The 27,580-nt window shown below is 38.2% G+C and overlaps 5 protein-coding genes and 1 non-coding gene across 6 annotated transcripts; all 6 read left to right on the top strand.

Moving 5' to 3' along the window:
* Nucleotides 1–34: 34 nt before the first annotated feature.
* Nucleotides 35–4,540, top strand: klf11a (Kruppel like factor 11a). Its single transcript, XM_055186268.2, has 4 exons — nucleotides 35–348; nucleotides 1,249–1,494; nucleotides 1,904–2,777; nucleotides 3,813–4,540. Exons 1-4 carry the CDS (start codon nucleotides 325–327, stop codon nucleotides 4,097–4,099), a joined length of 1,431 nt encoding a protein of 476 aa, XP_055042243.2. The 5' UTR covers nucleotides 35–324; the 3' UTR covers nucleotides 4,100–4,540.
* A 2,470-nt stretch (nucleotides 4,541–7,010) lies between these two features.
* On the top strand, nucleotides 7,011–11,980 carry rrm2 (ribonucleoside-diphosphate reductase subunit M2). The gene is made up of 10 exons (XM_073856077.1): nucleotides 7,011–7,303; nucleotides 7,534–7,602; nucleotides 9,090–9,236; nucleotides 9,345–9,464; nucleotides 9,551–9,681; nucleotides 9,928–10,022; nucleotides 10,099–10,232; nucleotides 10,345–10,449; nucleotides 10,621–10,734; nucleotides 11,636–11,980. The coding sequence occupies exons 1-10, from the start codon at nucleotides 7,211–7,213 to the stop codon at nucleotides 11,786–11,788; spliced, it is 1,161 nt and encodes a 386-aa protein (XP_073712178.1). The 5' UTR covers nucleotides 7,011–7,210; the 3' UTR covers nucleotides 11,789–11,980.
* Nucleotides 9,710–9,844, top strand: LOC129430214 (small nucleolar RNA SNORD94). Its single transcript, XR_008639463.1, has one exon. It is a non-coding gene; the product is annotated as a small nucleolar RNA SNORD94 (small nucleolar RNA).
* Nucleotides 11,981–16,796: 4,816 nt separating the features above from the next.
* Nucleotides 16,797–20,389, top strand: actc1a (actin alpha cardiac muscle 1a). Its single transcript, XM_073856076.1, has 9 exons — nucleotides 16,797–16,954; nucleotides 17,790–17,940; nucleotides 18,406–18,534; nucleotides 18,622–18,732; nucleotides 19,099–19,183; nucleotides 19,280–19,441; nucleotides 19,558–19,754; nucleotides 19,892–20,068; nucleotides 20,148–20,389. The coding sequence occupies exons 2-9, from the start codon at nucleotides 17,812–17,814 to the stop codon at nucleotides 20,289–20,291; spliced, it is 1,134 nt and encodes a 377-aa protein (XP_073712177.1). The 5' UTR covers nucleotides 16,797–16,954; nucleotides 17,790–17,811; the 3' UTR covers nucleotides 20,292–20,389.
* A 2,947-nt stretch (nucleotides 20,390–23,336) lies between these two features.
* Nucleotides 23,337–26,115, top strand: scg5 (secretogranin V). The gene is made up of 6 exons (XM_055185532.2): nucleotides 23,337–23,533; nucleotides 23,867–24,101; nucleotides 24,457–24,606; nucleotides 24,845–24,957; nucleotides 25,646–25,699; nucleotides 25,836–26,115. The coding sequence occupies exons 2-6, from the start codon at nucleotides 23,879–23,881 to the stop codon at nucleotides 25,947–25,949; spliced, it is 654 nt and encodes a 217-aa protein (XP_055041507.2). The 5' UTR covers nucleotides 23,337–23,533; nucleotides 23,867–23,878; the 3' UTR covers nucleotides 25,950–26,115.
* A 137-nt stretch (nucleotides 26,116–26,252) lies between these two features.
* grem1a (gremlin 1a, DAN family BMP antagonist) lies at nucleotides 26,253–27,272 on the top strand. The gene is made up of 2 exons (XM_055185533.2): nucleotides 26,253–26,443; nucleotides 26,676–27,272. The coding sequence occupies exon 2, from the start codon at nucleotides 26,677–26,679 to the stop codon at nucleotides 27,211–27,213; it is 537 nt and encodes a 178-aa protein (XP_055041508.1). The 5' UTR covers nucleotides 26,253–26,443; nucleotide 26,676; the 3' UTR covers nucleotides 27,214–27,272.
* The last annotated feature ends 308 nt before the right edge of the window (nucleotides 27,273–27,580 follow it).

The raw sequence follows: 27,580 nt of genomic DNA, 5'->3' as shown, positions 1-27,580 counted from the left end.
TGACACCGCTGACTCCTCCGTAACGCCCCCCAACAGCCACGCACCCCGTTTCCGCCAATCGTCGAGCGATCACGTACCGATCACGCGCCGCCTGCCTTCCTATTGGCCCGTTTTCGCTACACCTTTGTTTTTGATTGGTAACATGTTACCACCCGCCAGAGCGCTCTGAATTTTGTTTCTGTTTTTTTTTCTTCTGTTGTTTTTTTGCGCTTCTGAATCACTCAGCTGAGGTTGAACCTTGCTGTAAAAAGTGCTTAGACTTATGTGCCCGAGGTTTGCTGAACAGTCGCATCACCGCTGTCTTCCCGTTTCACAGATTTACGCATGCTGAATTTTGACTCCCGCCGGGTAAGTTTATTTTATCTTGTCAAAGTGATTTAAGAATGTTGTTTTATTAGTATTTACGCTGATTACGTCCGCTTCTAGAAAGTTGCGCACCATAGAATCAATTTGTGTTCATAGTGGTACGAAGTGACTTTGAACAGTTCAGTGTTTATTCTGTAATTGTCTTTTAAACAATCTTAATCGTATTGACTTGCAATTATCCCTTATATTTAAAGAAAATAAGCGTTTAGCAAAATTTAAGTCATGATGACCAATTTGCCGCAGTCGTTATTGTGCATACCCTGCGTTGAGCTGCAGTGCTACTTGGGTACAAACTGTTGTCACCATTTTTCTGTTTGCGACCTTATTTGCCCCCTGAACATACTCTCGGTTAATGCATTGCAAAATATGATTAGCTTAAACATAAAAACTAATTTGCCTGGAATGACCTATGGTCTGTAATTTAAGATATATAATTATTTCATAACAACATTATGCATTTTACATTGTTTTGTGCTTGCAGACCTATGATAGGGACTATAAGAAACCTTACTGAAATGTCTCGATGTTGTTGTTAACTGCTCATACATGATACTCTTTGCATGGCACACTCACATGGCGCTTTGGTTGGGTGCACGTCACTCTTCAGTCTATATTTGGCGATGGGAGGTTCCCATTGCTTATGGTTAACGCTGTGCTAGGGTCTGGGTGGGTGTAGTCGCCCAACACTGGGGCCCATTTCTTCTCTTATGAATGGCAGTAGCTATTTACAGTTCAGCACTCAGCAGATGCTTGGCAAATAGTTTAAATCCATTCATTATATTGGCATGTCTTTTGTAATTGGACCCTCTGCATGAACATGCTTTCATATGGACCTTTATTTAACGATTAAATATGTGCTGTGTATATTTACTTGTTCTGTAGTCCAGTCTTGTGGGCATCTGTGAGGTGATAATGGAGAGAAACCGGCATGACAGTGAGAAGTCTTGCTCCTCGACTTTGGAATACAATGACCTGGAAGCTGCAGAGGCTTTGGTATGCATGAGCTCTTGGGTCCAGAGGACGCACAAGCCTCGCCCACTGACGCCCACCTCAGACTCCTGTGATTCTCTACCCTTGCAGCCTGAAATTATTGAGTCCCCCAAAGACCTGGCCTCCCTCTCCACACTGGTGAGTTCCTTGGGGGAAAAAAACAATACACTGTCTTGTGTTGGTATGATCCAGATGTTGGATGCTGTATCCTTTTTGCCTCTGAATTACTGTACTAGTGGATAGTGAGTTTAGGCTATAAATAAACCAATTTACCCAAACAATGATTATGCCCTGTAGTATAATAAGTTTTTTGCAGAATTGGGCATGCCTGAATTTAAAAGATCCATCTACACACATACTTGGGAGTAAATTGATAATTTTTTATAGAGAATATAAATAAAATTGATCGTGCAGTTTTGCACCCGCCAGCGGGTCCACAAAGTTTAAAGGGTTAACATTGGAGATTCTGTTGAACTTAAAGCTATTATTTTTAATTTTGAAACATGTGAGGTATTAAAGACAATGCAAATCTCTTCTTTCCCACCAGTGCATGACCCCTCCACATAGCCCGAGCTTCGCAGAAACTTCAGGCACAGCCGTTCTCAGTACCTCAGTGGCAGGTTCGGGTCTCAAACCTGTCCTGTCACAGTCCAGGCTATGCTCACCCTTGATCAACAGGGCAACATGTCATGTCAGCATGCATCCCACTACCACAGTTTGGGTCAACGCATGTCCACCGCAGACCACCGAACAGCCCACACTCCGCAGAGCGACCAGTGTTATACGACACACTGCCGACAGCTCCGTCGACCACGACATTCCAGCACTGACTACGGGGCAGGAAAAATCCTGTTATTCAGAAATCCCTTTACAGCACACCGATCAGCAAAACTGCAATAGCCCCCATGACCCTGCAGAAACTGAAAGAACTGCCCCGTCCCCTGACTCCACAGTCACTGTTATCCCCACCTCTCAGGCCATTCCACAGTCCCCCATCACCAGCCAACACCCTGTGCTCTGTCAGGTGTTTCCGGTTAATGGGCAAACTGGAATCATCTCCGCATTTGTACAGACCCCAGTACAGATGCAGGCTTCTGGGACAAAGCCTATTCTTCCACAATCTGGCCCTCTCTCTCAGTCCCTTTTGGTGGGCTCACCTGTAGCTCAGGGCACTGTGATGTTTGTAGTCCCCCAGTCCCAGGTATCTCAGGCCCCCACCTGTCAGCAGGGTGTTGTTACCCTTGGGAACACAAAGCTTCTGCCCCTGGCTCCTGCTCCGGTGTACATGCCCACGGGTCAAAGTAATGGGGTGACGCAGTCTGACTTCTCTCGCAGGCGAAACTATGTCTGCACCTTCCAAGGATGTAAGAAGACTTACTTTAAAAGCTCCCACCTGAAGGCCCATCTAAGAACCCACACAGGTTTGTATTCATCTGCCAGGATATTTAATAAGGGGATATTTCACAAGATTTTTTTAAAATGTCAAATAAAACTTTGATGTCCCCAAAGTACACATTTGAAGTTCTAGCTCAAAATACCATATAGATTATTTATTATAGCTTGTTAAAATGCAAAATGTGCCATTTTGGGTGTTTTTTAAATGCAAATAAGCTGATCTCTGCACTAAATGGCAGTGGCGTGGTTTGATAAGTGCAGATTAGGGGGCTGTATTATCCCCGTCTGACATCACAAGGGGAGCCAAATTTCAATGACCTATTTTTTCACCAAAACTAAGTTACTGGGTTGATTTTTTTCACATTTTCTAGATTGATAAAAGCACTGGGGACCCAATTATGGCACTTAAACATGAAAAAAGTCAAATTTAAAGAGCACCTATTGTCCGATTCACGTGTTTAAAGTTCTTTTTGTGTGTAAGTGTGTAGTAGTACATGTTAACGATATGCAAAACGTACAAACCCCAACGTAAACGATGACGCAAGTTATCGCCTCCAACGTTAATCTTTTTTCTTGGACTACAACAAACACACGGATTGTTGGCAACAGTTTACTTCCTGGGATTGGTGATGTAGACAAGACCGACATTATCATAATTCCTCCCGTTTCAGACTCACAGCCTTAGCATTGCATTGTGAGCGAATCTTTCAAACATGGTAAGGAGCGTCATATTTCCGTCTGACGTCAGAGGTTTTCAGGCAAATCACAACGTACAGATTAGCTGGCCAATCAGGGACACAGCGTTTTTCAGTTCTGTGCATTTCAGGAAAACAGAGAATTCTGGAGTTACAAAAATGTACTATATGTGGAAAACACGCAAACACATTGTATTATACCAAATACACAAAATAACATTCATTTTAGAAATAAAATGGGTGCTCTTTAAATTTTTTAAACAAGCATTGTTCAGTTATTATAACATGAACCTTTAAATGTTTGAAATAATTAATACACATTCGTAATAAGTTTGATTGTTAATTGTATAATTTTTGGTGTTTTAGGTGAGAAACCATTTAGTTGTCACTGGGAAGGTTGTGACAAAAAGTTTGCACGCTCTGATGAACTTTCCAGACACCGTCGGACACACACGGGTGAAAAAAAGTTTGTCTGTCCCGTGTGTGACCGTCGCTTCATGCGAAGCGACCACCTGACCAAGCACGCCCGGCGTCACATGACAACCAAGAGATCGGGAGCATGGCCTAACGAAGTTCGCGATCTCAGCAAAATGGTCACTTCCCAAGCACCATCTTCCCTTCCCCTTAGCGTTCTTCTTCCTTCATCAAACTAGGTTGAGACCACTCACCTCAGTCACCTCAGGACAATATCCCACTGTCCATTTCACAGGGGAAATACACGAAAACCAAGGCTGCTACACATCCATGTACATAAAACAAAGTGACATTGCACTGGATTTTTTATTTGAATCATGGTTGTTTATAAAGATTTCTTGTTTACTTTTATATTATAAGTTATGGCTCCCAATATGTATTTACTCCCTTTGCCAAAGTCTTTGCATCAGTTCATCTGTTACTTATTCTGTATTCTTGTATATTTGTATATAAATATCGCTATCTATATGAATGTAATGTGTATTCAAACATGCATTTATTGTTGATATATGAATAAATGTTATTGATGTTACTTCTGTTAATTGAACAGTATTCCTGTATAAGAAACTACCTGCAATATTCCATATTATTTAATAATAAACATTTGTAGTAAGAATGTATCATTTGTTTTATTTGGTATCTCTGATAAATTTATTAGGCTAAAACATTAATTCTTAAATGTATTTAATTTGACACTAATATTTTTTATAATAACTAAAACTAGAATTTGAAAGGAAAATACATTACATAATATAAACAGGTTACGACTATCAAATGTTAACAAACACTTGTGTAACGTTGATATAAGACAAGCAAACAATAGAAGCAATGTATGACGACATCGTTACACAACACCATAGATAGCACAACGTAAAATCTCAACATTGTCACCCCACAGCACCCAGTAACACAACTCATCCAATCACATTGCGCATTTATGGATCGTTTAGGGGGCGCGACCAATCAGAGAGGGTGACGAGTTGTAAATATGGCAACAGCAGCATGATTGACAAGCTATTGTCTCCGCCCATTTGCCTTACTGACCGACATTTACAAACGAAAGAATCTATCAAAATAAACAAACCACCGCTGTATTTAAACGTCATCAAATATATCTTCTGTGTTCTAAAGATGTCAACTTAAACAAATACAATAATAAATATAAATAAATTTGGGAATTTATGAAAATTGGCAAAAACTAGAAGGCCCGTTATGAACAACTAAATTTTCGGATCGTTGAAAAATAAAGGTTTAAAGCAATTGGCGATTGGAATAGAATTAACTTTAATTTATAAACGTATTATACATGTCATCGATTTTTTTAAAATAAAAATAAATGATTTCACAAATAAGCCGTTGTTACGACATCATATTTTAGTGACGCAACACCAATTGTCTCCTAGGCTGCCTGCATTCTTACATGTTTTGTTTCTATCTGAACCATATAATTTCCTGTCACGTTCGCATGTTACCATTAATTGTTTTCAAAAGTAAAAAATCTCGTTTCCCCAACTTTTTGCCAATGCAGATTCTTTTGAAGGCCAAGGTTTACTGCTGTTAAAGCGCACCCTCTTCTGGATTATTATGGCCATTACAGGCAGTTTATATAACATATAATTACATATTCGAGTGAATTTCCTTGTGTCCTTTTCTTTTAACATGTCTTATCTTGCTGTATCTGTTGATTTTGTAGTGCTTTGATGGTCCTTTATATTTTTTATATTTCGCATAATCAGGTATACACATTTAGTTAAAATAAATAGTATTATGTGAGCATAGTGTAATGCAAAATATTGTACATAAAAAAATTATTTGTACAAACATTTAGCTTGCATTTACTACAGCAAATATCTGTATTCCAACATTTCACATATATATTCCTCCTACCACTAGATGGCAGTCTCTCATAAGTATGCAGCAAGTTCCTGCTCTATAACCTTTAGAGCGCCTGCGTTGTTTTTGTCCCGCGTCCTGTACATGTTGTTGACAAAAGGCGTAATTTAAACACTTTTTGCTTGTTCTAAGTCATGTTTTCGACAGGATTCAAGCGATTATGTTTTTCTATCCTGGTTTTAAATTAAGTGAGCTCGTAACTCGTCTTTTGGTTTTGACGAGGAATTAACTGCGCAGCTGATCTTTGTTTTGGTAACTTATATAAACATCGTCCATAAAAATGCATATGCTTAGAATCTCTCTCTCTTTTGAAGACACGAATGCCCATTTTATATTAATAAACGACGCCAATTTTTATATATGTGTTTGTGGACAAACATTTGGCGGCACGTCAAGGGATGGTTTTATGAAGGTAGCCACTTCAAAATGAAATGTCGTAGTTTATGCTCATTATGCTCAAAGTGTAATATTTAGTTGCTCTGGGTTGCAATAAGTTTGACGTTAACTTATATGATTGTTTACTCAAATCTGGCGCGAAGCCAAGAAGACTTCCTGCCAGTAACATTAGTATTTTGTTGTAAAAACAACAAATGCTTTGAGTTGTGCATGTATTACTAAATGAAACAGATCTCTTTTCCAACCTGCAGGCAGTTAATAATATACATTTAAATTTTTACATTATATTAATGCTTGCTATTTAATGTGTTGTCTGTATGTACGCATTTATTACTATATCCTTTCTTAACGTGGCAATGCATGCTCGAACTGATTATCCAATGAGATTATCGCATTGTTTTCTTAAACTTACTCTATTTCGAAGAGTTTTAAAACTAAAGAAGGAAAACCTTTCTAGGGAAAACGGACTAATAAATGTTGATGGAAATCTCATAACAAGTAACCATACGAACTTTCTCTTATTGGCTTTTTTACATAAAGACGTTATTGTACAATTTATTGCAAATCATCAATAATTACAAAGTTATATTTGTGACATTTTGGCGCCTTTTTCTTATAAAACACTTTAAAAACTGGTATGTTGGGTTTTTGTGTAACATTTTACAACCCCCAACAAGTTCGAATTTCCCGCGATCTGCGGACGTGTATAGCTATCACGTGACGTCTTTTCGAATCCTGATTGGTTAAGCGGACGGATGAATTAAAAGGACAACACAAAGCGGAAGGCGTTTCCTGCATTCTTATTGGCTGAGTTTGAGCGCCAAGAATCGAATATAAGAGACTCCGGCTTTCTTACATTGTGTGTTTCCCTCCAGCTGGACTGTAGATCTTCAGGCTTGCACAGTTTATTTAGTTGTAGCTTTTTGCTTTTTAAAAACTTAGTCGTTTTGACTAAACTATAGCTCTTTTGTCTTATTTTATCTAACACTATACAATTTACCATGATGTCAACTCGCTCTCCACTGAAAAGCAAGAATGAGAACACCGTTTCTTCAAAAATGAGTAGCATGTCCTTGCTGGACAAAGAAAACACGGTAAGTTGATTCTTTACACGCTATTAGATAAAACATTTTAACTTTAATGTGTAAAACTGTTTTTAAAGCATCGACTATGGTGCTTCAGTATAGTAAGCGTTGTGCATGCTCAATGCTAAAGTTAGTTATTTTACCCACCGATGTTGCAGCTAAACGTAAAAACTAACCGAGCTATTAAGTGAACAAGATGAGTTGTTTTGTTGTTGAAAGTGTGAATCTTTTGTCTTTAGCCTCCTAGTATGAACTCCACCAGAATCCTGGCGTCCAAAACCGCGCGTAAAATCTTTGACGACGCAGAGGTAAGTTACATTCAAACTCTTCATCTATGCATATTTTTTTAGGATGATATCAATGCAAGTCAAACACTTTCTGTAAGGATCATAAGTTATTTCTGAGATCGTTGTTAAAGCGCACATACATTTTGGCGGATTCAAAGCGCGCCAAGTTTAGCTAATGCTACCTCACTACGTAACTTCGGTCTTGGTTTCATGTTACTAAAACGATCAAACTAATGGTCTTTTAAAACTTAAGGGGGTTAACGTCTGTTTGTGGAGGGTCAACATATTTGCTATTTTTAATTTAATTTCGTTATACAGCTTGATTTGGCGGGTCAGTAGCTCAAACCGGTGTGAAGTGGCCCAACCCAAAAAAACATTACCAAACAAATTGATGTTCAATTGTGTTGATCAAATGACAGGATCATTAAATAATCAGAACGGCAATGATTTAATTCGTTTTACGTAACTTTAGGTTTGCTTTGCTTTTAGCTTAATATATCGTCCATGTCGTCTTGTTCTTGGCTACTGAGCTAGCTAAGTTAACTTACTGACTTTCATAAGAAATGGACTACTTTAACAAGTCAATGTGACCCTGTCTGTGAAATCCAGACTAAAGTCTCAAGATAATGAGATTAGAAGCATCAAAGTTTGATTTCACACTGATTTCAATCATTGACACGGCCTTACTCGGTCAATATTAAAGATATAAAGGTTTTGTAGGATGATTTCATCAAGCAGGTAATCACAAAATCTGACTAAATGAGGTTTTTACAGACTGAGTTTGGTATCATTTCTCTAGAAGTGGAACCCAACCGTATTGACTTCAAGAACCCAGCTGTCCACAACATTTTAAAGGCCCCATGCTTGTATTTTCTACCTCTTACTAGGAAGATCTAGATTTGTTATAAATCGTAGTAACAATAATTTAGTAGCAAAGTGAATTGGCTCAAATGATTAATTCGTTAAACCACATTTTTGGGTGAACTATCCTGTTAAAGGCCTTTTGAGGGCAATTGATGCAATTTAAGAAAAATGTCAAGTTAAAACTTAAACTAAATAACTAGCTTCCGGTAACAACCAATGTACGTTTATGATTGTGCCTAGTAGGACTGCGCGTTGAATCGTAAAAATCACGATCTCGGTTATGTAAAAGCAATCTTTCTAAATGACAGCGATTCACTTGCATATACAGTATTTCCCTGTTTTCAGATGCTGCGTTCACGTTTTTACATTTCAACAGCCCAAGTTGCTATATCAGTCAAGTTTGCTCAAATAGTGTAAAACCAAACCCAATTCATTCACCCAAAAATTTGCGTGACTTGTAACAAGGTGGCAGACCTAAACACGCAGTCGGTTTACTTTGCGAAAATTCCTGCTCCAATCCACAGAGTACGTCCAAGTCTTTCGCGGGCAGGGTCACAGATTGTTCTTCGTTACAAGAGGTTAGATGTGTGGCCAGTTAAAGCTTTAAATTTTTAATTCATTAGTGTTTAATTTCTTCTTTTAAGGATCAGACAAAGACCAAGAAAGCAAGTGTGGCGGAGGAGCCACTTCTGAAGGAGAACCCCAATCGCTTTGTCATTTTCCCAATTCAGTACCATGACATCTGGCAGATGTACAAGAAGGCAGAGGCATCTTTCTGGACAGCTGAGGAGGTATGCTTTAACCTAAAATGTTATTCCGTTAGAAATGTTATGGCATCAAATGTGACCTTAAATGGTCTTTGTGTTTCAGTGTGATTAATTGATTTGTTTTTCTCCAAGGTCGACCTGTCCAAAGATCTTCAGCACTGGGACTCCCTGAAAGATGACGAAAGATATTTCATCTCTCATGTTTTGGCTTTCTTTGCTGCAAGTGATGGCATTGTCAATGAAAACTTGGTGAGTTCAAAGGGCAAATGTGTTCCCAAACTGCTATTAAAAAGGAAAACGCTCAGGTTCTTATTGCACATCTTCTATGCCACTTGGTGGAGCGATTTACTCAGGAAGTCCAGGTGACTGAAGCCCGTTGCTTCTATGGCTTCCAGATTGCAATGGAAAACATCCACTCCGAAATGTATAGTCTGTTGATTGACACCTACATTAAAGACCCCAAAGAGAGGTGAGTTTTTGTGTTCTGGCTGCTTTTGGGGGCGATGATGAGTGGCGCAGGGGTACGTACCTCAGCTGATAATGGGAGCTGAGTGCTGACACCTCAGATCAGTGGGCATGTGGTCTGCTGGTTGTAGGGTGTCAGTACGAAACAGACGCCTCGACTGAGCCCTCTAAATGTGTGCTTTTCTAATTATGTTAGTTAGACTTAGTTTATTCATCCCTGGGTTAATTTTGAAATTGCTTTGTTTTGCAGAGAATTTCTTTTCAATGCCGTTGAAACATTGCCCTGTGTCAAGAAGAAGGCCGACTGGGCCATCAACTGGATCTCTAACAAAAATGCTCAATATGGTATGTATTGTAACAAGTTTCTACTAATTTGTTGCGAGTAATGTATGTGGCAAATCTAAATCATGTTTGTTTACAGGGGAGCGAGTAGTGGCTTTTGCTGCTGTGGAGGGAATTTTCTTTTCTGGTTCTTTTGCTGCTATTTTCTGGTTGAAGAAGAGAGGACTTATGCCTGGACTCACCTTTTCCAATGAACTTATCAGCAGAGATGAGGTAGATTTTTTTTTTAAAAAGATTTTTACACCCACACAGAAAACAAATGCGCTCATGAATAAGGTGTAAAGGCCAATCTGTGGTTTTAACTTTTTTTTTCTCTCTTAATCAGGGTCTTCACTGTGATTTCGCCTGCCTTATGTTCAAGCACTTGGTAAACAAACCCTCAGAAGAAACCGTAAAGAGTATTATCACAAATGCAGTTAAAATTGAACAGGTTTGTGTGCTTGGCACTTTCAATTGTATTATATTCAATTATGCTTAATTCTAGCCAACAACATTTATGGATTTGGCAGATACTTTTTTAATCTAAAGTGACTGTACTTTACAATGCACCCTGTTTTCTGAGATTAAGCCCTTAAATTCAATGGTATCTTTCATCCTGTAGGAGTTTCTGACTGATGCTTTACCAGTGAAGCTGATTGGCATGAACTGTGACCTGATGAAGCAATACATTGAGTTTGTGGCTGACAGATTACTGCTGGAGCTGGGATTCAGCAAGGTAGAGATTTATTTACCACTCTACTGTATAGTAGTTGGTTCAACTACTATAACCCTTACACTAGGTTGTTGTATAGTAGGCATAAATGAATGTTAAGCTGCTTTTAGGTTTTTGGGCATTGCAGATTTATTAAAATCAGAAGTGCTTTGTGGCATTAGTAGCCATTAAAGGTACATGCCCACATTTTGGGAATTTAGCTTATTTACTGTATCCCCCAGAGTTAGTCCATACATTTCTCATCTCTGTGCGTGCTGTAACTGTCTGACGCAGCCCCTGCTAGCTTAGCACAAAGACTGGAAGTGAATGGCTCCAGCTAGCATACTGCTCCCAATAAGAGACGCAGTAACGCAAACATTTTCCTATTGATGTGTTATAAGGAAGTGTTTATTTTGTCACTTATTGGGAGCAGTATGCTAGCTGGAGCCATTTACTTCCAGTCTTTGTGCTAAGCTAGCGGGGGCTGCGTCAGACATGGTTACAGCATGCACAGAGATAAGAGGGGTATGTAGGGACTCTAATCTGGGGGATACGGTAAATAAGCTAAATTCCCAAAATGTGGGCGTGTTCCTTTAAGGATGGGTTATTACTGGGTGCGACCCGCACCTCTATACATAGCCTATGATACATTAAAGATGAATGAATATGAAGCTGGTACCAATGCGATACTTTTCACCGCTTTTATGATGCACGTTATTACCAATGCAATATGTTAGAAATGATGCGTCGTGATGCAAATGCTAATTTTTATCCAATGCACAGTTTGTAAACCGATGCATTGTTAGCCTTTTAATCCAATGCAGAGAGTGAATCAAGGAATTTTCCTATCACTAGTAGCCATGTGACTTGTTACTGGTGCAATACTAGAATTTTTTTTGTATTAACCTTGTAAATTGCTTTGTAGATCTACAAAGTGGAGAACCCTTTTGACTTCATGGAGAACATTTCCTTAGAGGGCAAGACAAACTTCTTTGAGAAGCGAGTGGGAGAGTACCAGAGGATGGGAGTCATGTCTGGACCTACAGATAACACTTTTAGACTGGATGCTGATTTTTAAACCCTTCAGTACCACAATGGACACTTGATAACTAAAGACTTTATTGCCGTGCGATGAGGCTTGCATTTTGCATTTGTACAGTGTTTTTATAGGATGAATAGATCATTTTCTTATGTACATGTTTTTGTTTTAATGATATTGAAATGCTTTTATTTTTTGTTTTAAATTTAAATAAACCTTCTGATCTGCTGACTTGAATCTAATCATTTTCGGGTCTGAAAAAGTGCATTTTGGTTGACCACCCTAATATTAGATTATTTTAACCCAAATTTTGTTTAGTGCATGCTAAATTAGCTTGATTGAACTTGTCACTTAAAAATTTCTCTCCTTTGGCTTTTTGGCTTGTCTTAAGTGTATTAGGCACCAAGTAGCTATGTGACATAATTGACCATGTTTAATAGAAAGTACATTTTCATAAACCCCATAATATCCATTTCTGGTCGTAATATCCCTCTGTATTTAATTCTTGATTATGAATTTGTGATGTTTACAAGAATGTTATGTGAACTTATACTTGAATGACTTTTGTTTGTGCAATTCCCATTGGAATCTTGAGGTTTATGATTGTGCTCTTTTTAGTACAGTAGATGGATTACATGGTTTTCTCAATGCACACCTGCAATAAAGAACAAGTTGCTGACATGGAAACTTCTTAAGCTTTCAATATATTTATAGGACTCATTATCTGGGGCACTCATGGCATGGACTTGGTGACCAGTTGTTCTAAGTGTTTTCGGGACATTGTGAAACACTGCATGGGACACAATGAACCTTTAGTGCAGGGGTTCTCAACCTTTTTCATTTCAGGACCCCTATTGTCTACAGCAAATATTTGTAGCGCCCCAATCTCAATTTCTACTAAATTAAAACTAGAGTTTGGCATGACCAGACACTGTACATTGTTACAGAAATAACCGAACAATAAGAAATATTTTGATAAGTCTTTATCCTATTTGAATAGTTTAAGGGGCGGTTTCCCGGACAGGGCTTATACTAGTCCCGGACTAAAATGCATGTTTGAGCTGCTTTAATTTAAAAACAACTTGTTCTGTTTAATTGTAACATTTTTCATTCACATTGTTTTGTCTTAAGATGCACACCTGTCGTGTTTTTGTAAGGTATGTTTGTAAAAACTTCTTAAATGACCTAATATTAATAAGGCCTAGTCCTGAATTAACCTAAACCCTGTCTGGGAAACCGCCCCTAAGTCATCTTGAGTTTAAGTCAGCTTTAATAGCGGTAGCACATGCCTTAAATCAGTGGTTCTCAAACTTTTTCAGCGTGCGGGCCTTGTGTACGGTGCATTCCTTTGTGGCCCCCCAAAGAAAAATTGTGACAAAAACTGTTGTAAAACTCAACATTTTACTAAAACGCATTAATTTATACAAAAAAGTAGTGCTTTTGGTTAGTAGCCTTATTTTTTATGTTTAATTACACAGAATTCATAATAAATTAATGTGTTTTAGAAAATGTCATAAAACTGGGTTCCCCCGTCACCATCTCACGGCCCCCCAGTTTGAAAACCACTGCCTTAAATGACCAGGATCAACACTACAGAAGTTATATATAAGGTGTGTTGGGTATATAATCCAAGAGATGTAAAGGTGATTTTATTTGTCGTTTCCAAAATTAAATGTTTCTATTCTAGTGTCTAGTGTACATGTCTCTGACTTGCCAATTGATCTGTACTGCTAAAATGATGGACTCTTGTGAATTTCAGAATCATCCCATCAAAGCTGCAGGGCTCCCATGGGTCCTTGAAAGTTTTTAAAAATTATAGAGACAGGTCATTAAAAGGGCTTGAATCTATTTTATGCAAGAAGTTTTCTGGAAAAAAATCCATATTTCCTGTGTAGTGTAGGGTAATATAAAAATTCTAGACTTTTTATGCCAACGTACTAAACTTGTGCTTTTTTGCATAGTTATGTTTGACACATGAAAACGTCTCGGGTTACGTATGTAACTCTTGTTCCCTGAGAAGGGAACGAGACGCTGCGTCTCCCTTACCATACTTTGTGCGTCCCTGTAACGCCGTCTTTGGCAATATTTTAGACGGCGATATACTTTCTGGCTCCCGCGTTACCCTGTCTTTGTCGTTAAGCCTCACCATTGGTTGTATTTGATATACACATTCAGACGCACTTATCCATGGGGGCGTCCCCAAAGTGTCACCGCAGTGACGCAGCGGTAGTTCCCTCAAAAAGGGAAATGTAACAATATATCTTTAAAGGTACCACGATGTAACCTTGCTCTCACTTGAAATGTTTCTCCACATTTGTCCTTGAATTTGAGGGTGTTGGACCTGAAAAGCCCTTAAAAGGTCCTTAAATTTGAAGTTAAATGAGATGTGGGAACCCTGAAGCTGTTGATAAAATAGCGATTGTATATTTTGAGCATCATTTATTTGGATGTTTTTGATCAGCGTGCCTGTCAGTAGCCCATCATTTCAAAGAGTCCGATACTAACAGCTGCTTTAGGCCTACACATCAACACAATAGATCTTGTTAACACACATTTTATCACTCTGACAGCTTATTGTCACATTAGTAATGACAGTAGTAGTATATACCTTGGCTAATGAGATATAAAAAGTTGTATACCAAAGTAGTGCTTATATGATATTTATATATTTATCATTTGTTAATAAGTTTTCTCATCTTTAATGTTATATTTTACTATTAACTCACATTTGCTACATATGTTTACATACTTAAACATTACAACAACCATCAAAACACTTTTAGAAGCAGATATTTGGCTCAGCATGACATGGCTTATGTAGGGTCATGTCACTAACAGGTTGATAAACAAACCATTGTTCCCAATGTTTAAAAGCATTTGGGGCTAACAGTTGCCACACTTTGAGTGCAGCTGTCTTAAACAGGCAAATCCTGTGTCCCCTACATGTCCTTTTAAGGAAAGAGGGCCCTGTTAAAGTGCTTGTGTTGGTTTCCTTCTTTGTCTGACCACTGCTAGACCACCAGGTCTCCGACAAAAAATAGATAACAACCCAATAAATATCAGGCCTACATCAGTAAAAAACAACTCTTATAGCTTTTTGGGAACACTCAGATCTAAAAATATGACCTATCCAGTAACATTATGAGTTTAATGACTACACATTTGTCACAGAATTACACACATAGTACATAAAAGTAACTAAATTGCAATGCAAAGTATTAGCAATGACCTCATGTCAATAACAGGTTTCTAGACAGCAGCATCATAGCTATAATAAGATGCCACAGTACACGGGAATCCTAACGGATTGTGTTCTGTAGATGTCTTTGAGCCTAGTGTGAAAAAATACCTAATAATAGCACATCCGATAGTCCCGGTTGAACATTACGGTGATGAAAAATGCTAACACATAATCCAGCTTTGGCAACGCCAACCGAAGGGTTTGTAAGGAAACCCCAGGAATCCGAAAATTAAAGGGATAGTTCACCCAAAAATAAAAAAATGTCATTATTTACTCTAAATGTGTTACAAACCTATATAAATTTCTATTTGGAGCCATGTTTGTAACCAAACCGATGATGCTCCTGTTTCCTGCTTGATTACAAATATTTTTGTTTGTTTTTCAGCGAAACAAAGACATTTATACAGGTTCAGAATGACATGAGGGTGAGCAAATAATGACATTTTTTTTTGTGAACTATCCCTTTAAGGAGATAACAAACTATTATCACACTGATATCACAATCTTTTCCAGTCATCCATTAGCTTTGCCGATCACAAATAGAACAGTATCAGTACCGATAAAACGCTAGATAGCGAACGCAAGAAAGCAGGCATTTTCACTTTTAATATCAAATGTTTCATTTTAATAAGATGTTGAAAGAAAACAAATCATTAATACGAAAGACTAAATGTTTTGTACTATAGCTCATTTGGTAGAGCATCGCATAAGCAGCGCAACGGTTGTGGGTTCAATCCCAGGGATCACACATACTCATAAAAACGTATACGTTGTCTCTTTGGATTAAAGCATCTCCCCAATTGTAAATGTAAACCAATCAACACCAAACCATACACATCACAACACCCAAGGCTATTTAGAGAAAAATCGCTCAGTTTCCTCACAGTGTCCAGTCAGAGAGATAAAGGGAGAGAAGGTGACAAATAAGGAATTGGAGCCAAGCAGTCAGCACTGATGTGCAAGCCGGAGCACCTGTCACTCACCATGACCCTAAAAGGAAAGAAATGAGCCAATCAGAAAACAGCAGTCCTGGACAGCAGTTGCAGAGGAGGGACGCGGGCCCTTCCTAACACCCCATACCTCTCAGCTGTCTGAAATACTTTAAGTCCAATCACATACCAAAGAGACAAAGGTGCCATTACTCAGGTCTGGGGCATGAATGTGACCCCACACATCCAGTGTCGTATCCGATACCTTCTGATTCCTTGTGTAGTCGAAAATAAGTATATGGGTATACTGGTCGGTCAAAGATCATGGATTCTCTGGGAATTGTTATTTCCTGACATTCCTATTAGTGCATGTGATACATAAAAGCTGCACTGTGTTATTTTCAACCCAGTGTTGGGTCAAAAAGGGATAAACCCAAAAGTTGGGTTAAATACACCCGGAAAATCTTTCAACAGCATTTTTGGTTGAACCAACACAGCAAAGGTCCCCTTTTGATCCACAATGCTGGTTTTTAAAAAATAACGTTGTATTTTATATATAAGTATTATGTTTAATGTATATACTCATTATATTTCTTATTCGCATGTGTGTTGAGTTTAACAATAGCATGATTTAATAGAAAAAGGGTTAACATAACATTTACTTATCATTACATCCACAGACAACTAGGTTGGTCTTTGTAAAGGTCATCACATTTCCTCAACATCTATTCATCAAATAATAGGCCTTGATATCATTTAGTTTGCCACCCAACTTGTCTGTGAATTTCAGATCAATGGCAACACTTCTGTTTATTTTGGCACCAAAGAGGAACTATCACCTCCTTAGAAACATCTGTCCATTTTAGTAATTACTTACTATGAGCCATTTTGAGCTCTTATTTGGTGTTGTGTGAATGCCTGAGCCCGCCCCTGAATCCCAGCGACCCCCCTAACTCAGACCCTATCATATTTAAGGGGCATCCCTGTCCCATGCCCTTCATCCCAGTGGAAACTCCAGTCTTGTGCTACAACTCGGTGAGTGTTTGCTTCTACATTTATCTTTAAGGACTACGGCGAGGAAGGAGATTTGAAAAGGAGCCCGGTATTAGGATACGTGACTTTATGAGAAGGAACTTTCATTTGGGATTCAAGTTTGGGTTATTGATTCGTTATTGCATATAGTCTCTAACCGAGATGGTGTAACTCAGCATATAGTTGGTTATTATTTGTATTTGTAGCTGTATTTAAATGTTAGTTGAGATTAAAACATAAGTAAATCTAGTAAAGGTGTAACTTGTTTTTGTAGCTCAACACTGCGTTTGAGATTCCCAGAGAGCACAGAAACGAATACAATGTATAGCTTGAAAGTACTGTTAGTTGCTGATATGACGTTTCATGTGCCAAATGCATAAATGTAATATAAATGTAATTGATTGACAGCTCTGAAGTGTTTGATGTTTTTTGGATTAGAATGGCCCTGACTAGGTTTAATAGGATCACACTGGGATGCATTTATTAAGGCATTCCTCAACAGATGTAATGAAGTGGCACATGTTGTCAGCAGATCCCTTACAGTTTCGCAGACAGCTGAGGGAACGAGCGCTGCGTCCTGCTGGCATTTGTCATCAGGCAACTGTGAAATAGCTGCAGATAAGACACTTGGTCAGAGCTTTCATTAGGAACGACAAGAGCTGATGCCTAAAATAGTTTGCCGTGTCCCTCTTGGCCTTTAATCACTGCATGTGTCAGTGAAGGCTTTTTAGCATCATTTTAAGCATTGAAGGATTTTAAGCGTAGGCCTTGAGGTTAATTCTATTTAAATGTAACTGTGTAAAGGTGTGTGCGTTAAAGTGTCAAATTGAATGTTTAGGACCACCTACACCAGACCAAACATGTGTGACGACGATGAAACTACCGCCCTCGTGTGCGACAACGGTTCCGGTTTGGTCAAGGCTGGATTCGCCGGTGATGATGCTCCACGTGCTGTCTTTCCCTCTATCGTTGGCAGACCCCGTCACCAGGTAGGCCAAAACACTACACATATTGTGTCTGAATTAAAAATCATTGCAACTTTTTGTTTGTAAAAATCCATCGAAATATTAGATCATATTAATAATTCATGTTTAAAAGGTCACATACGTGACCTTGTCTGTGAAATCCAGGCTAAAGTCTCAAAATCTAATTACAGTATGGATTACGAAACATTTATTATAAAGTATAAAAGACATCAAGGTTATATTTTCATAGATTGTTTTAGGATGATTTTATGTAGAAAACAATGAATCACGAAAATGACATTAGCACGGTTTTCACAGCCTGTGCCACACTTTAGATAGATATATTATACTATATTGACTAAATGCACATTCGTTATATAGGCAATACTGCAATAACATTTCTAGAGGTCTCTAAATAACTAATTAACACAATTTAAGTTATTGTCAAATTTTTAACCCTTATCAAAACCATGACTGTTTTTCCCATAGGGTGTGATGGTGGGTATGGGTCAGAAGGACAGCTACGTCGGAGATGAGGCTCAGAGCAAGAGAGGTATCCTCACTCTTAAATACCCCATCGAGCACGGCATCATCACCAACTGGGATGACATGGAGAAGGTAGCAAAACAAAAAAAAAAACCACACAAAACTAACTGCAATAGATTTCGTTCTTATCCGAATATTCACTATTTAAATGTTTTATAGATCTGGCACCACACTTTCTACAACGAGTTGCGCGTTGCCCCTGAGGAGCATCCCACCCTGCTCACTGAAGCCCCTCTTAACCCCAAAGCCAACAGGGAGAAGATGACACAGGTGAGTGGACCGAAACGCTTTGGTGTTTGTGTAAAGGAACAGTATGTAGGATTGTGGCCAAAACTGGTATTGCAATCACAAAACTTGTGGCTGAAACTGGTACTGCAATCACACAACTGGTGGCCAATACACAAAATTACAACATAAACATCAGTTGAGGGCTGCAACTCCACTTTTTAAATGACAATATCCTGGCCAGCCCACTGTTGTCAGTGATATAAGTATTTGAATTGAAAAAGATTTCTTAATGTCTAGTGACATATCACGGCCATATTATGATTAATTGATATACATTTCTTACATACTGTTCCTTTAAGGTTTACTGTTACTGGTGGGGCTAAAACTGACTATTTTTTCCTGTTGCAGATCATGTTTGAGACCTTCAACGTTCCTGCCATGTACGTTGCCATTCAGGCTGTGCTGTCCCTGTACGCCTCTGGCCGTACCACCGGTCAGTATCTCTTAAAGCATAATACAAAGGCATTCAGTTTTCTCTATGTATATGCATGTGTGCGATATTTAACATATATTTGTCTTGGCATTACAGGTATTGTGCTGGATTCTGGTGATGGTGTGACCCACAATGTCCCAATCTATGAGGGTTACGCTCTTCCTCACGCCATTATGCGTTTGGATCTGGCCGGTCGTGACCTGACTGACTACCTTATGAAGATCCTGACCGAGCGTGGTTACTCTTTCGTGACCACAGGTTAGGGCTCGATCAATAGTCTTACTTAAAAATTCGTTCACCTCGAGGTTAGTGCATCACATTGAGTATGGCTGTACATCCTGTTTAACACAAAAATTATTTTCTCCCCTCTATAGCTGAGCGTGAGATTGTGCGTGACATTAAAGAGAAGCTGTGCTACGTCGCTTTGGACTTTGAGAACGAGATGGCCACCGCTGCCTCTTCCTCTTCCCTGGAGAAATCCTACGAGTTGCCCGACGGTCAGGTCATCACCATTGGAAATGAGCGTTTCCGCTGCCCCGAGACCCTCTTCCAGCCCTCTTTCATTGGAATGTTTTAGTTTCATTCATTTCTAAGCATGTCACAATGAAGATTTTACCTAAATGTTGCGTTAGCCCTTGTGTTTAGTTGGCAGATAACATAGTGATGCATTCACTAAAGTGATTTTTCTTATGGCACCTGACAGGAATGGAGTCTGCTGGTATCCATGAGACTGCCTACAACAGCATTATGAAGTGCGACATTGACATCCGTAAGGACCTGTACGCCAACAATGTCCTGTCCGGTGGTACCACCATGTACCCTGGTATTGCTGACCGTATGCAGAAGGAGATCACTGCTCTGGCCCCTAGCACAATGAAAATCAAGGTAAACTGCAAACTGAATGAATAAGACGTTGTTTCCGATACAGTCCTATGGTTTAACTGAACTCCTCTGTGCTCTCTAGATCATTGCTCCCCCTGAGCGTAAGTACTCGGTTTGGATTGGTGGCTCCATCCTGGCTTCCCTGTCCACCTTCCAGCAGATGTGGATCAGCAAGCAGGAGTATGATGAGGCAGGCCCCTCCATTGTCCACAGGAAGTGCTTCTAAACTTTTATTAACCAAGCTACCCGTCCGTCTGAGTTTGTACTGTGCCTTTTGCTGTATATACATTGTACCGTTGTAATAAAAGTTGTGACGTGCTCTCACTGTGTTGTCTTGGAGTATCTGTTGTTGTTTAAAGACTGATGAATTCATAAAATGTGTCTTTAAACTTTACATAGTAACAGGCAAGAATATATCAAGAAGTCAATTTACAGAAGCTGATGATAGCTGATCTTCCCCATTTACAGAAAATCAATACATAAGCTAATAGTGCACTATACAGCGGGGGAAATAAGTATTTGACACATGCATTTTTATCAGTAAGGGGATTTCTAATTGGGCTATTGACACAAAATGTCCACCAGATGTAGCCATCAAGCCAAATATTGAATTCATACAAAGAAATCAGAACATTTAAGTATACAAGTTGAGTCATAATAAATAAAGTGAAAAGACACAGGGAATAAGTATTGAACACATGAACAAGGTGCAAAATGGCATAGAAAGCCAGGAGATCACCTGAAATCTGTCAGTATTGAGAGAGAAACCCTGCCCACTATCAGTACTAATTGATATCAGCTGCTTTAGTCCTATTTGATGGCCTATAAAGGCTTCTCATTTCCCAGGAGGCACACAGGAAAGACTTCATGATGGGTAAAAGCAAAGAACTCTCTCAAGATCTTTGTAATCTTATCATTGAAAAGCATTGGGAGCACGATGGGAATGGTTATAGGCGCATTTCCAGAATGCTGAATGTTTCTGTGAGCACAGTGGGGGCCATTATCCAGAAATGAAAGAGCATCACTTCACCATAAACCGGCCACAATCAGGTGCTCCGTGTAAGATTCCTGTCTGAGGAGTCAAAAGAATAATCAGGATAGCTCTCCAAAAGCCAAGAACCACTCGGGCAGAACTTCAGGAAGACCTTGCATCAGCAGGTACTATTGTTTCAAAGAAAACTATAAGCAATGCACTAAACCGCCATGGCATCCATGCACGCTCACCATGCAAGACTCCAATGCTGAACAAAAAGCATGTTGAGGCTCGGTTAAAGTATGCGAAAGAGCATTTGGAGAAGCCTGTGGATTATTGAGATTATGGTATGGTCAGATGAAAGCAAAATTGAACTTTTTAGCAGTCATTCTACACACCATGTTTGGAGAAGAAATGGCACTGCTCACCACCCGCAGAACACCATAACAACAGTTAAGTTTGGGGGTGGAAGCATCATGGTTTGGGGCTGCTTTTCAGCGAGGGGTACTGGCAGACTTCACATTATTGAAGGCATGTAAATGAAAAGAGGGTGAACATTTAAGCAAGACAATGATCCCAAACACAAGGCCAAGGAAACAATGAAGTTGCTTGAATGGCCCAGTCAATCACCTGACCTAAATCCCATAGAAAATCTATGGAGAGAACTGAAGATCAAAGGTTATAAAAGAGGCCTAAGGAACCTTCAAGACTTAAAGACTATTTGTGTGGAAGAATGGACCATAATCACTCCTGAGCAATGCAGACGACTGGTCTCTCCATACAAGAGACGCTAGAAGCTGATATCACCAACAACAAAGGGTTTTCTACAAAGTATTAAATATGTGTTCAATAATTATTCCCTGTGTCATTTCACTTTATTTATTATGACTCAACTTTTACACTTAAATGTTCTTATTTCTTTGTATGAATTCAATATTTGGCTTGATGGCTTCATCTGATGGAAATTTTGTGTCAATAGCCCACTTAGAAATCCCCTTACTAATAAAAATGCTGATGTGTCGAATACTTATTTTCCCTGCTGTATATAGGGTGCCGCAGGGATGACAGATTTTTGTAGGCCAATCCTGGAAATTAGTGGGAAGTTTCCCTCACTAAAACGCCCATTCAATTTAAAACAATAAGCTCTGTGTCTAACAAAAGTTTATGACACTTACACGTTTTGTCCAACAAGATAATCTTCACATGATGAAAATTCTTATTGTGTTCATTTGTGAAGACTAATCTGTAAGTGTAAGTGTCATAAACATTTGTCAAACACAGAGCTTATTTTTTCGCAATAATTCCAAAGTCTATGGGAAAAATTAATGGGCTTTTTGTATAGGGAACCAGTGTCCGGGTTGGCCTAAAAATACATCATCCCTGATGGGTGAAGTAAAATACACAATAGCCTACAGAAACAGTTAATGAAAACAGACTACCAGTGAAATCTTTGAATTGTGTTTATAAAATGTATTTATATTTTGTCCATTATAAGTGTTAATGCTGTTTTTTGTTATATTACAATGACAGAAGCACAAAACACCCACACGAAAAAATTAAATAATGCACTATAGCATTTACTATAGTAAACTATATAATACAGTGTACTATAATTACTATAGTAAACTATAATTGTGTAGCATTTACTATAGGAAATGGACAAACTGTATCCCATATGGCAAAAAATATCATTTAAAATATATTTCAAAATATACAAAAATGGCCAAAAATTATATTTGCTGAAATATATTTTGGAATATGTTTAAAAAAATATTTTTTCATCAATATATTTTTTGTTTTTTTTATATTTTGAAATATACATTTTAAAGCATTAAAAATATATCTAGCCCTCCATATTTCAATCCAACAAAATATTTTCACATCGCATAATGATGTTACAAACCTGTAAACATACGTTTTAAAAAGGTTAAAATTATTTAAAATGTATTTGCTTGCCCTTGAAATACATTTTAAAATACATGTGGATATATGAAGGTTGTATATGTTGATATATATTCAACTGAGCTTTACTTTCTACAAAATGTATTTAGCATTTAAAATATATATTTTTTGCCATATGGGATACAATAGTCTGTTCTATGGTAAGGTTCAAAAACACTATAGTATCTTTTATTAGAAATTTTACTACACTTTCCTATAGTAGATATTAAACAATAGGCTACTTATTTTCATGTGGCCTTGCCTGTATCAGACAATGACGTCACAGCTCACTGGAATTAGCATGCAGTTTTTTTATTTATCGGATGTTGATTGTTTAATGTTGTGTTAAATGTTATTTAATGTTTATCAAGCAACATATGCTTATCATCTGACAGAAAATACACAAACATGTTTTAGCAGTGTCACACTACGTCAACCAATGGTAATTTAGCGAAAAATGATTCGGCTGCTTAGCAACAGAGCAAATCACCCGTGGAGGAGGACAGCATCTCTGTTGAGCCCGACACAGCTTCTCTTTTAGTCCATATTACAAGGTAAGATATCTATATGTTTTTTTACTTCATTCGTTTGTAAGTTTATATGCCATAGCACACTTGTTTTAGCTTTGCCGAAACGCGAATAAGGTAGCCTAATGAATTTCTAATGCACGCATGTTCAAATATTGGCCTATGAAGCCTGTTTACTTATGACGTAAACAAACAGCGATGTTTTTATTATCTTTGAGCAGTTATGCTGCATGCTTTTCAATTATTCAACAGGGTGCACATATAAACATCAAATAAACAACGCCTGTGGGGTTTTATTATAGTCTATCTAAACCGCCACCTTTTACTTTCCATGTTTACTGTTTATCTTTGGTGTACTAGTAAACGTCAGCGATGGGTTCGGCTCGCAAACTGACACACACGGTTCTTATGATTGTCGTGATCGGCGTGTTGGCCGTGGTTTCTGGCCACAGTCCACGCACGGTGGATCAGGTGTCGGAGGCTGACATCCAGCGCCTGCTTCACGGTGTGATGGAGCAGCTGGGTATCGCCCGGCCCAGGGTCGAGTATCCTGCGCATCAGGCCACCAACATAGTGGGTCCTCTTAGTATCCAAGGTATGAGAAAATAATGCATTATTTCTGTTGTTTTTCAGAAACATAAACGAAATCAAAGTTTAGTAAAACGTTTTGTGTATGGTAAAAATACAACCATCAGCATAAAGTACTTTATTTGTAATTCAGTGTTTTTCTAAAAATATAATATTGATATCTTTAATATATTAACTGAGTAAAACCATGTCAAAGATTGAAATCAATGTGAAATGTTAAAGATTTCAAATATCTGTTTCAATCTGCTTACTTTTAACTATATAAAAAATAATTACTGTCATCAAAATAACTACTCAATTTTATATTCCTTTGAACTAAATGGCTACTTCCTCTAAATTTATTATTGTACACTTTGTCCAAGGTGGTGCCCACGAGGGACTTCAACATCTTGGACCATATGGGAACATCCCTAACATTGTTGCAGAGTTAACTGGGGACAATGTTCCCAAAGACTTCAGTGATGACCATGGTTACCCCGACCCCCCAAATCCTTGCCCCCTCGGAAAAACTGGTAAGCAACTACGAGTGCAACTGGCAGAATCCACAAATATACAGTGCTACAATTTATGAAATAGCACATTAAAAACTATTTTCTGGTCCAAGCAAGAATAAAGATAGATTGAATGTTTCCCAAAACGAATAACTACATATACAGCTGCAAAACTAAACCTCTGTGTATGATTCAAACATTCTCTGAGAACGTGGAGTTCATCTTTCTCAGTTGTAAAAGTGTAATAATATTTTTCTAGCCGTTGATGGATGTTTAGAGAATTCGCCAGACACTGCGGAGTTCAGTCGGGAGTTCCAGAAACATCAGCACCTATTTGATCCAGAGCATGACTATCCTGCATTAGCGAAGTGGGTGAGTTTACACTTGGCTTAGTAAGAGACTGGGATGCCCATAATTTGAAAATAAATCATTCTTCAATGAAATTCACATTAAGTAAATTATTCAGTAAGTAAATAATGATATATTAAAGGTGCAGTGTGTAATTTTTAGAAGGATCTTTTGACAGAAATGCAAAATAATATACAAAACTATATGATCAGGGCTGTATAAAGACCTTTCATAATGAACCATTATGTGTTTATTACCTTAGAATGAGACCTTTTTAGCTACATACACCGAGGGTCCCCTTACATGGAAGTCGCCATTTTTCCTACAGAAGCCCTTAAAGGACAATTTTTTTTTACTAAGTTGTCTCCGACTATGACATGTTTGTCCGGTGGTGGCTACCGTAGCTTCTCTATGTGTTTCAAAAGCGAGGGGTGAGCTGTGGACTTAGCCGTTGGTTGCAATTTGCAACCTCACCATTAATGCCGCTAATATTTACACACTGCACCTTTAAGTTAATTTAATTGAATCAGTGGTCAAAGAATTCTATTCAGTAGGATAGAAATTATTCAAATCGAAACATGTTGTGGATTAAGCTCTATTTACTTTTTTTGGTGGGTACTTCTATACCATAGTTTATTTAGTCGTTTATATAATACAATCTTTAAAACAGATCTTTAGAGGACTGTACTAATAATTTCTTATATCTTTTTAGAACAAAGAGCGATTGTATGAAAAACTGAAGGGTGGGCCCAAAAGAAGAAAAAGGGTATGTTGTTAACATACCTAGAAATAATGCCCTGCGCTTTTTGTGGCATGTGAATTATAAGATAAACCACTGTTACTTTAACTTGTATTTTTATGAATATGTCACAAGATCCGACCTGCTACTGACTCTGTTTCAGAGTGCAAATCCATATCTGATGGGACAGAGGCTGGATAATGTTGTGGCTAAGAAATCAGTGCCACATTTCCCAGAAGATGAAGTCGAAACTGTTACAATCAGTATCAAAACCTGAACATTATGTTGTTCATTAATCTGTATTATAAAAAAACGACAAACAGTATCACAGTAAAGATAATATTAAAATATGTGCAACATTCAATTAATCTAAATATTAACGCAGCAGGAAATGGTGATTGTAAAAATAATTGTATTGGCAGAGTTTATGGTTAATTTTAAATTTTAAATAAAAAATGATGTATACGTTCATGTGCACATTTTGTGTTACGTTTCATCAATTTTCAAAATCACAGCACACATCAATATATATAGGGACTCTCCCTCTCGAGGCAATGGAACATCCCCAAAATGCTGTCAATGATCTTAAGTTGAGAGGAGGAGTGGACCTCCCCTTGTATTCTGCCCCATTCTCTTAAATTACAGAGCTCAGACCCTCCATACCTTATTTTGACACTGAGATCTAGATCAAAAGGATCAACTTATATACATTGAAGTTTATTTTACTTCTAGCTGTCCATGTGAAGAAATAGGAACAATTATTAATCTGAGGTAAGTCTGCTTGATACTTATGTTATGTATTAAAAATCTGAAATAACTAGAAACTTTTATAATCTAATATCCTTAACAATGGAAAAAAATAGACAAAATTAAATAAATTTGGTTACTTAAAGTTAGAAAATAGGAAAAATAAAACTATACCATAATCTGTATTAAGACCAACTGTTTATTTATGAGTATAACAGCTTGAATTTAACGTACTTTTTATTTCTAAATGTCAAAGGATGACTAAAGACGCGTTAGCTGTCACTGTCGTGGTATTGTGGCTGCTCAGCACTCCAGCTAGGAGCAGAGAAACCGGGGGATTTCAAGGCGCCATTCCTCACCCAAATAAATACAACCCAAACGACTCGGAACAGTCACCGCAGACACCGCAGACCAGTTTCAGGGGAATGGGACCGCCTTCAGTCGGGGACGAGGTGCTGGACTCTAGCCAGGAGGCTCTATACGTAACGGAGCGCCGGTATCTGAAACTCGACTGGTGCAAGACTCAGCCGCTGAAACAGATCATTAAAGAGGACGGCTGTCAGCCACGCACCATCATCAACCGCTTCTGTTATGGCCAATGTAACTCATTCTACATCCCGCGACACGTTTATCAAGAAGAAGACAACGCATTCGAGTCGTGCTCGGTGTGCAAGCCCAAAACTTACACGACCGTCTCTTACACCCTCTATTGTCCAGGACAGATCCCCAGTACCAGGAGAAAGCGCGTGCGGCGGGTGAAACAGTGCCGCTGCACCGCCGTGGACTTGGATTGAGCGTTCTGACGTCATTGTTTAACGTGCGTGCGGTTGAATAAAAGTTACGATTCTCTTAATTTCTATCGTTTACATAATGCAGGAGCATCTTATCCACATGAATAAAAACACTGTAGAATACTTTAGTATTTACTATAGTAAACTGTAATTCTGTAAAAAAAAAAAATCCTACATTTTTAAGTTGAATCAATTTGAATGTGCAATTCGTTTCAACTTTCCTGAGTGAGAAGTTGCTATAAATTATAAAAATAAAGTTGAATTAGCTTAAGTTATTTATAGTAACGCCTTACTTGTCAAGAAAGTTGAAAATAATTGTAAATTCAAGTTGTTTTTAAACTTAAAAATATTAATGTAATTAATATAATTA

The sequence above is a fragment of the Misgurnus anguillicaudatus genome, chromosome 18, assembly GCF_027580225.2.
Source record: "Misgurnus anguillicaudatus chromosome 18, ASM2758022v2, whole genome shotgun sequence".
Taxonomy (NCBI): domain Eukaryota; kingdom Metazoa; phylum Chordata; class Actinopteri; order Cypriniformes; family Cobitidae; genus Misgurnus; species Misgurnus anguillicaudatus.
Note: the sequence above shows the minus strand (reverse complement) of the source record. Positions and strands in the feature narration are given on the sequence as shown.

Excerpts from the sequence above, each read along its gene's own strand:
- scg5 (XM_055185532.2), top strand. The coding sequence starts at position 23,879 with ATGGGTTCGGCTCGCAAACTGACACACACGGTTCTTATGATTGTCGTG. Across the intron at positions 24,102-24,456 it reads GGGTCCTCTTAGTATCCAAG|GTGGTGCCCACGAGGGACTT; the intron begins GTATGAGAAAAT and ends ACTTTGTCCAAG. Across the intron at positions 25,700-25,835 it reads GGCCCAAAAGAAGAAAAAGG|AGTGCAAATCCATATCTGAT; the intron begins GTATGTTGTTAA and ends ACTCTGTTTCAG.
- klf11a (XM_055186268.2), top strand. The coding sequence starts at position 325 with ATGCTGAATTTTGACTCCCGCCGG. Across the intron at positions 349-1,248 it reads TGAATTTTGACTCCCGCCGG|TCCAGTCTTGTGGGCATCTG; the intron begins GTAAGTTTATTT and ends CTTGTTCTGTAG. Across the intron at positions 1,495-1,903 it reads TGGCCTCCCTCTCCACACTG|TGCATGACCCCTCCACATAG; the intron begins GTGAGTTCCTTG and ends CTTTCCCACCAG.
- actc1a (XM_073856076.1), top strand. The coding sequence starts at position 17,812 with ATGTGTGACGACGATGAAACTACCGCCCTCGTGTGCGACAACGGTTCC. Across the intron at positions 17,941-18,405 it reads TTGGCAGACCCCGTCACCAG|GGTGTGATGGTGGGTATGGG; the intron begins GTAGGCCAAAAC and ends TTTTTCCCATAG. Across the intron at positions 19,184-19,279 it reads CGCCTCTGGCCGTACCACCG|GTATTGTGCTGGATTCTGGT; the intron begins GTCAGTATCTCT and ends TTGGCATTACAG.
- grem1a (XM_055185533.2), top strand. The coding sequence starts at position 26,677 with ATGACTAAAGACGCGTTAGCTGTCACTGTCGTGGTATTGTGGCTGCTC.
- rrm2 (XM_073856077.1), top strand. The coding sequence starts at position 7,211 with ATGATGTCAACTCGCTCTCCACTGAAAAGCAAGAATGAGAACACCGTT. Across the intron at positions 7,603-9,089 it reads AAATCTTTGACGACGCAGAG|GATCAGACAAAGACCAAGAA; the intron begins GTAAGTTACATT and ends TCTTCTTTTAAG. Across the intron at positions 10,450-10,620 it reads ATGCAGTTAAAATTGAACAG|GAGTTTCTGACTGATGCTTT; the intron begins GTTTGTGTGCTT and ends TTCATCCTGTAG.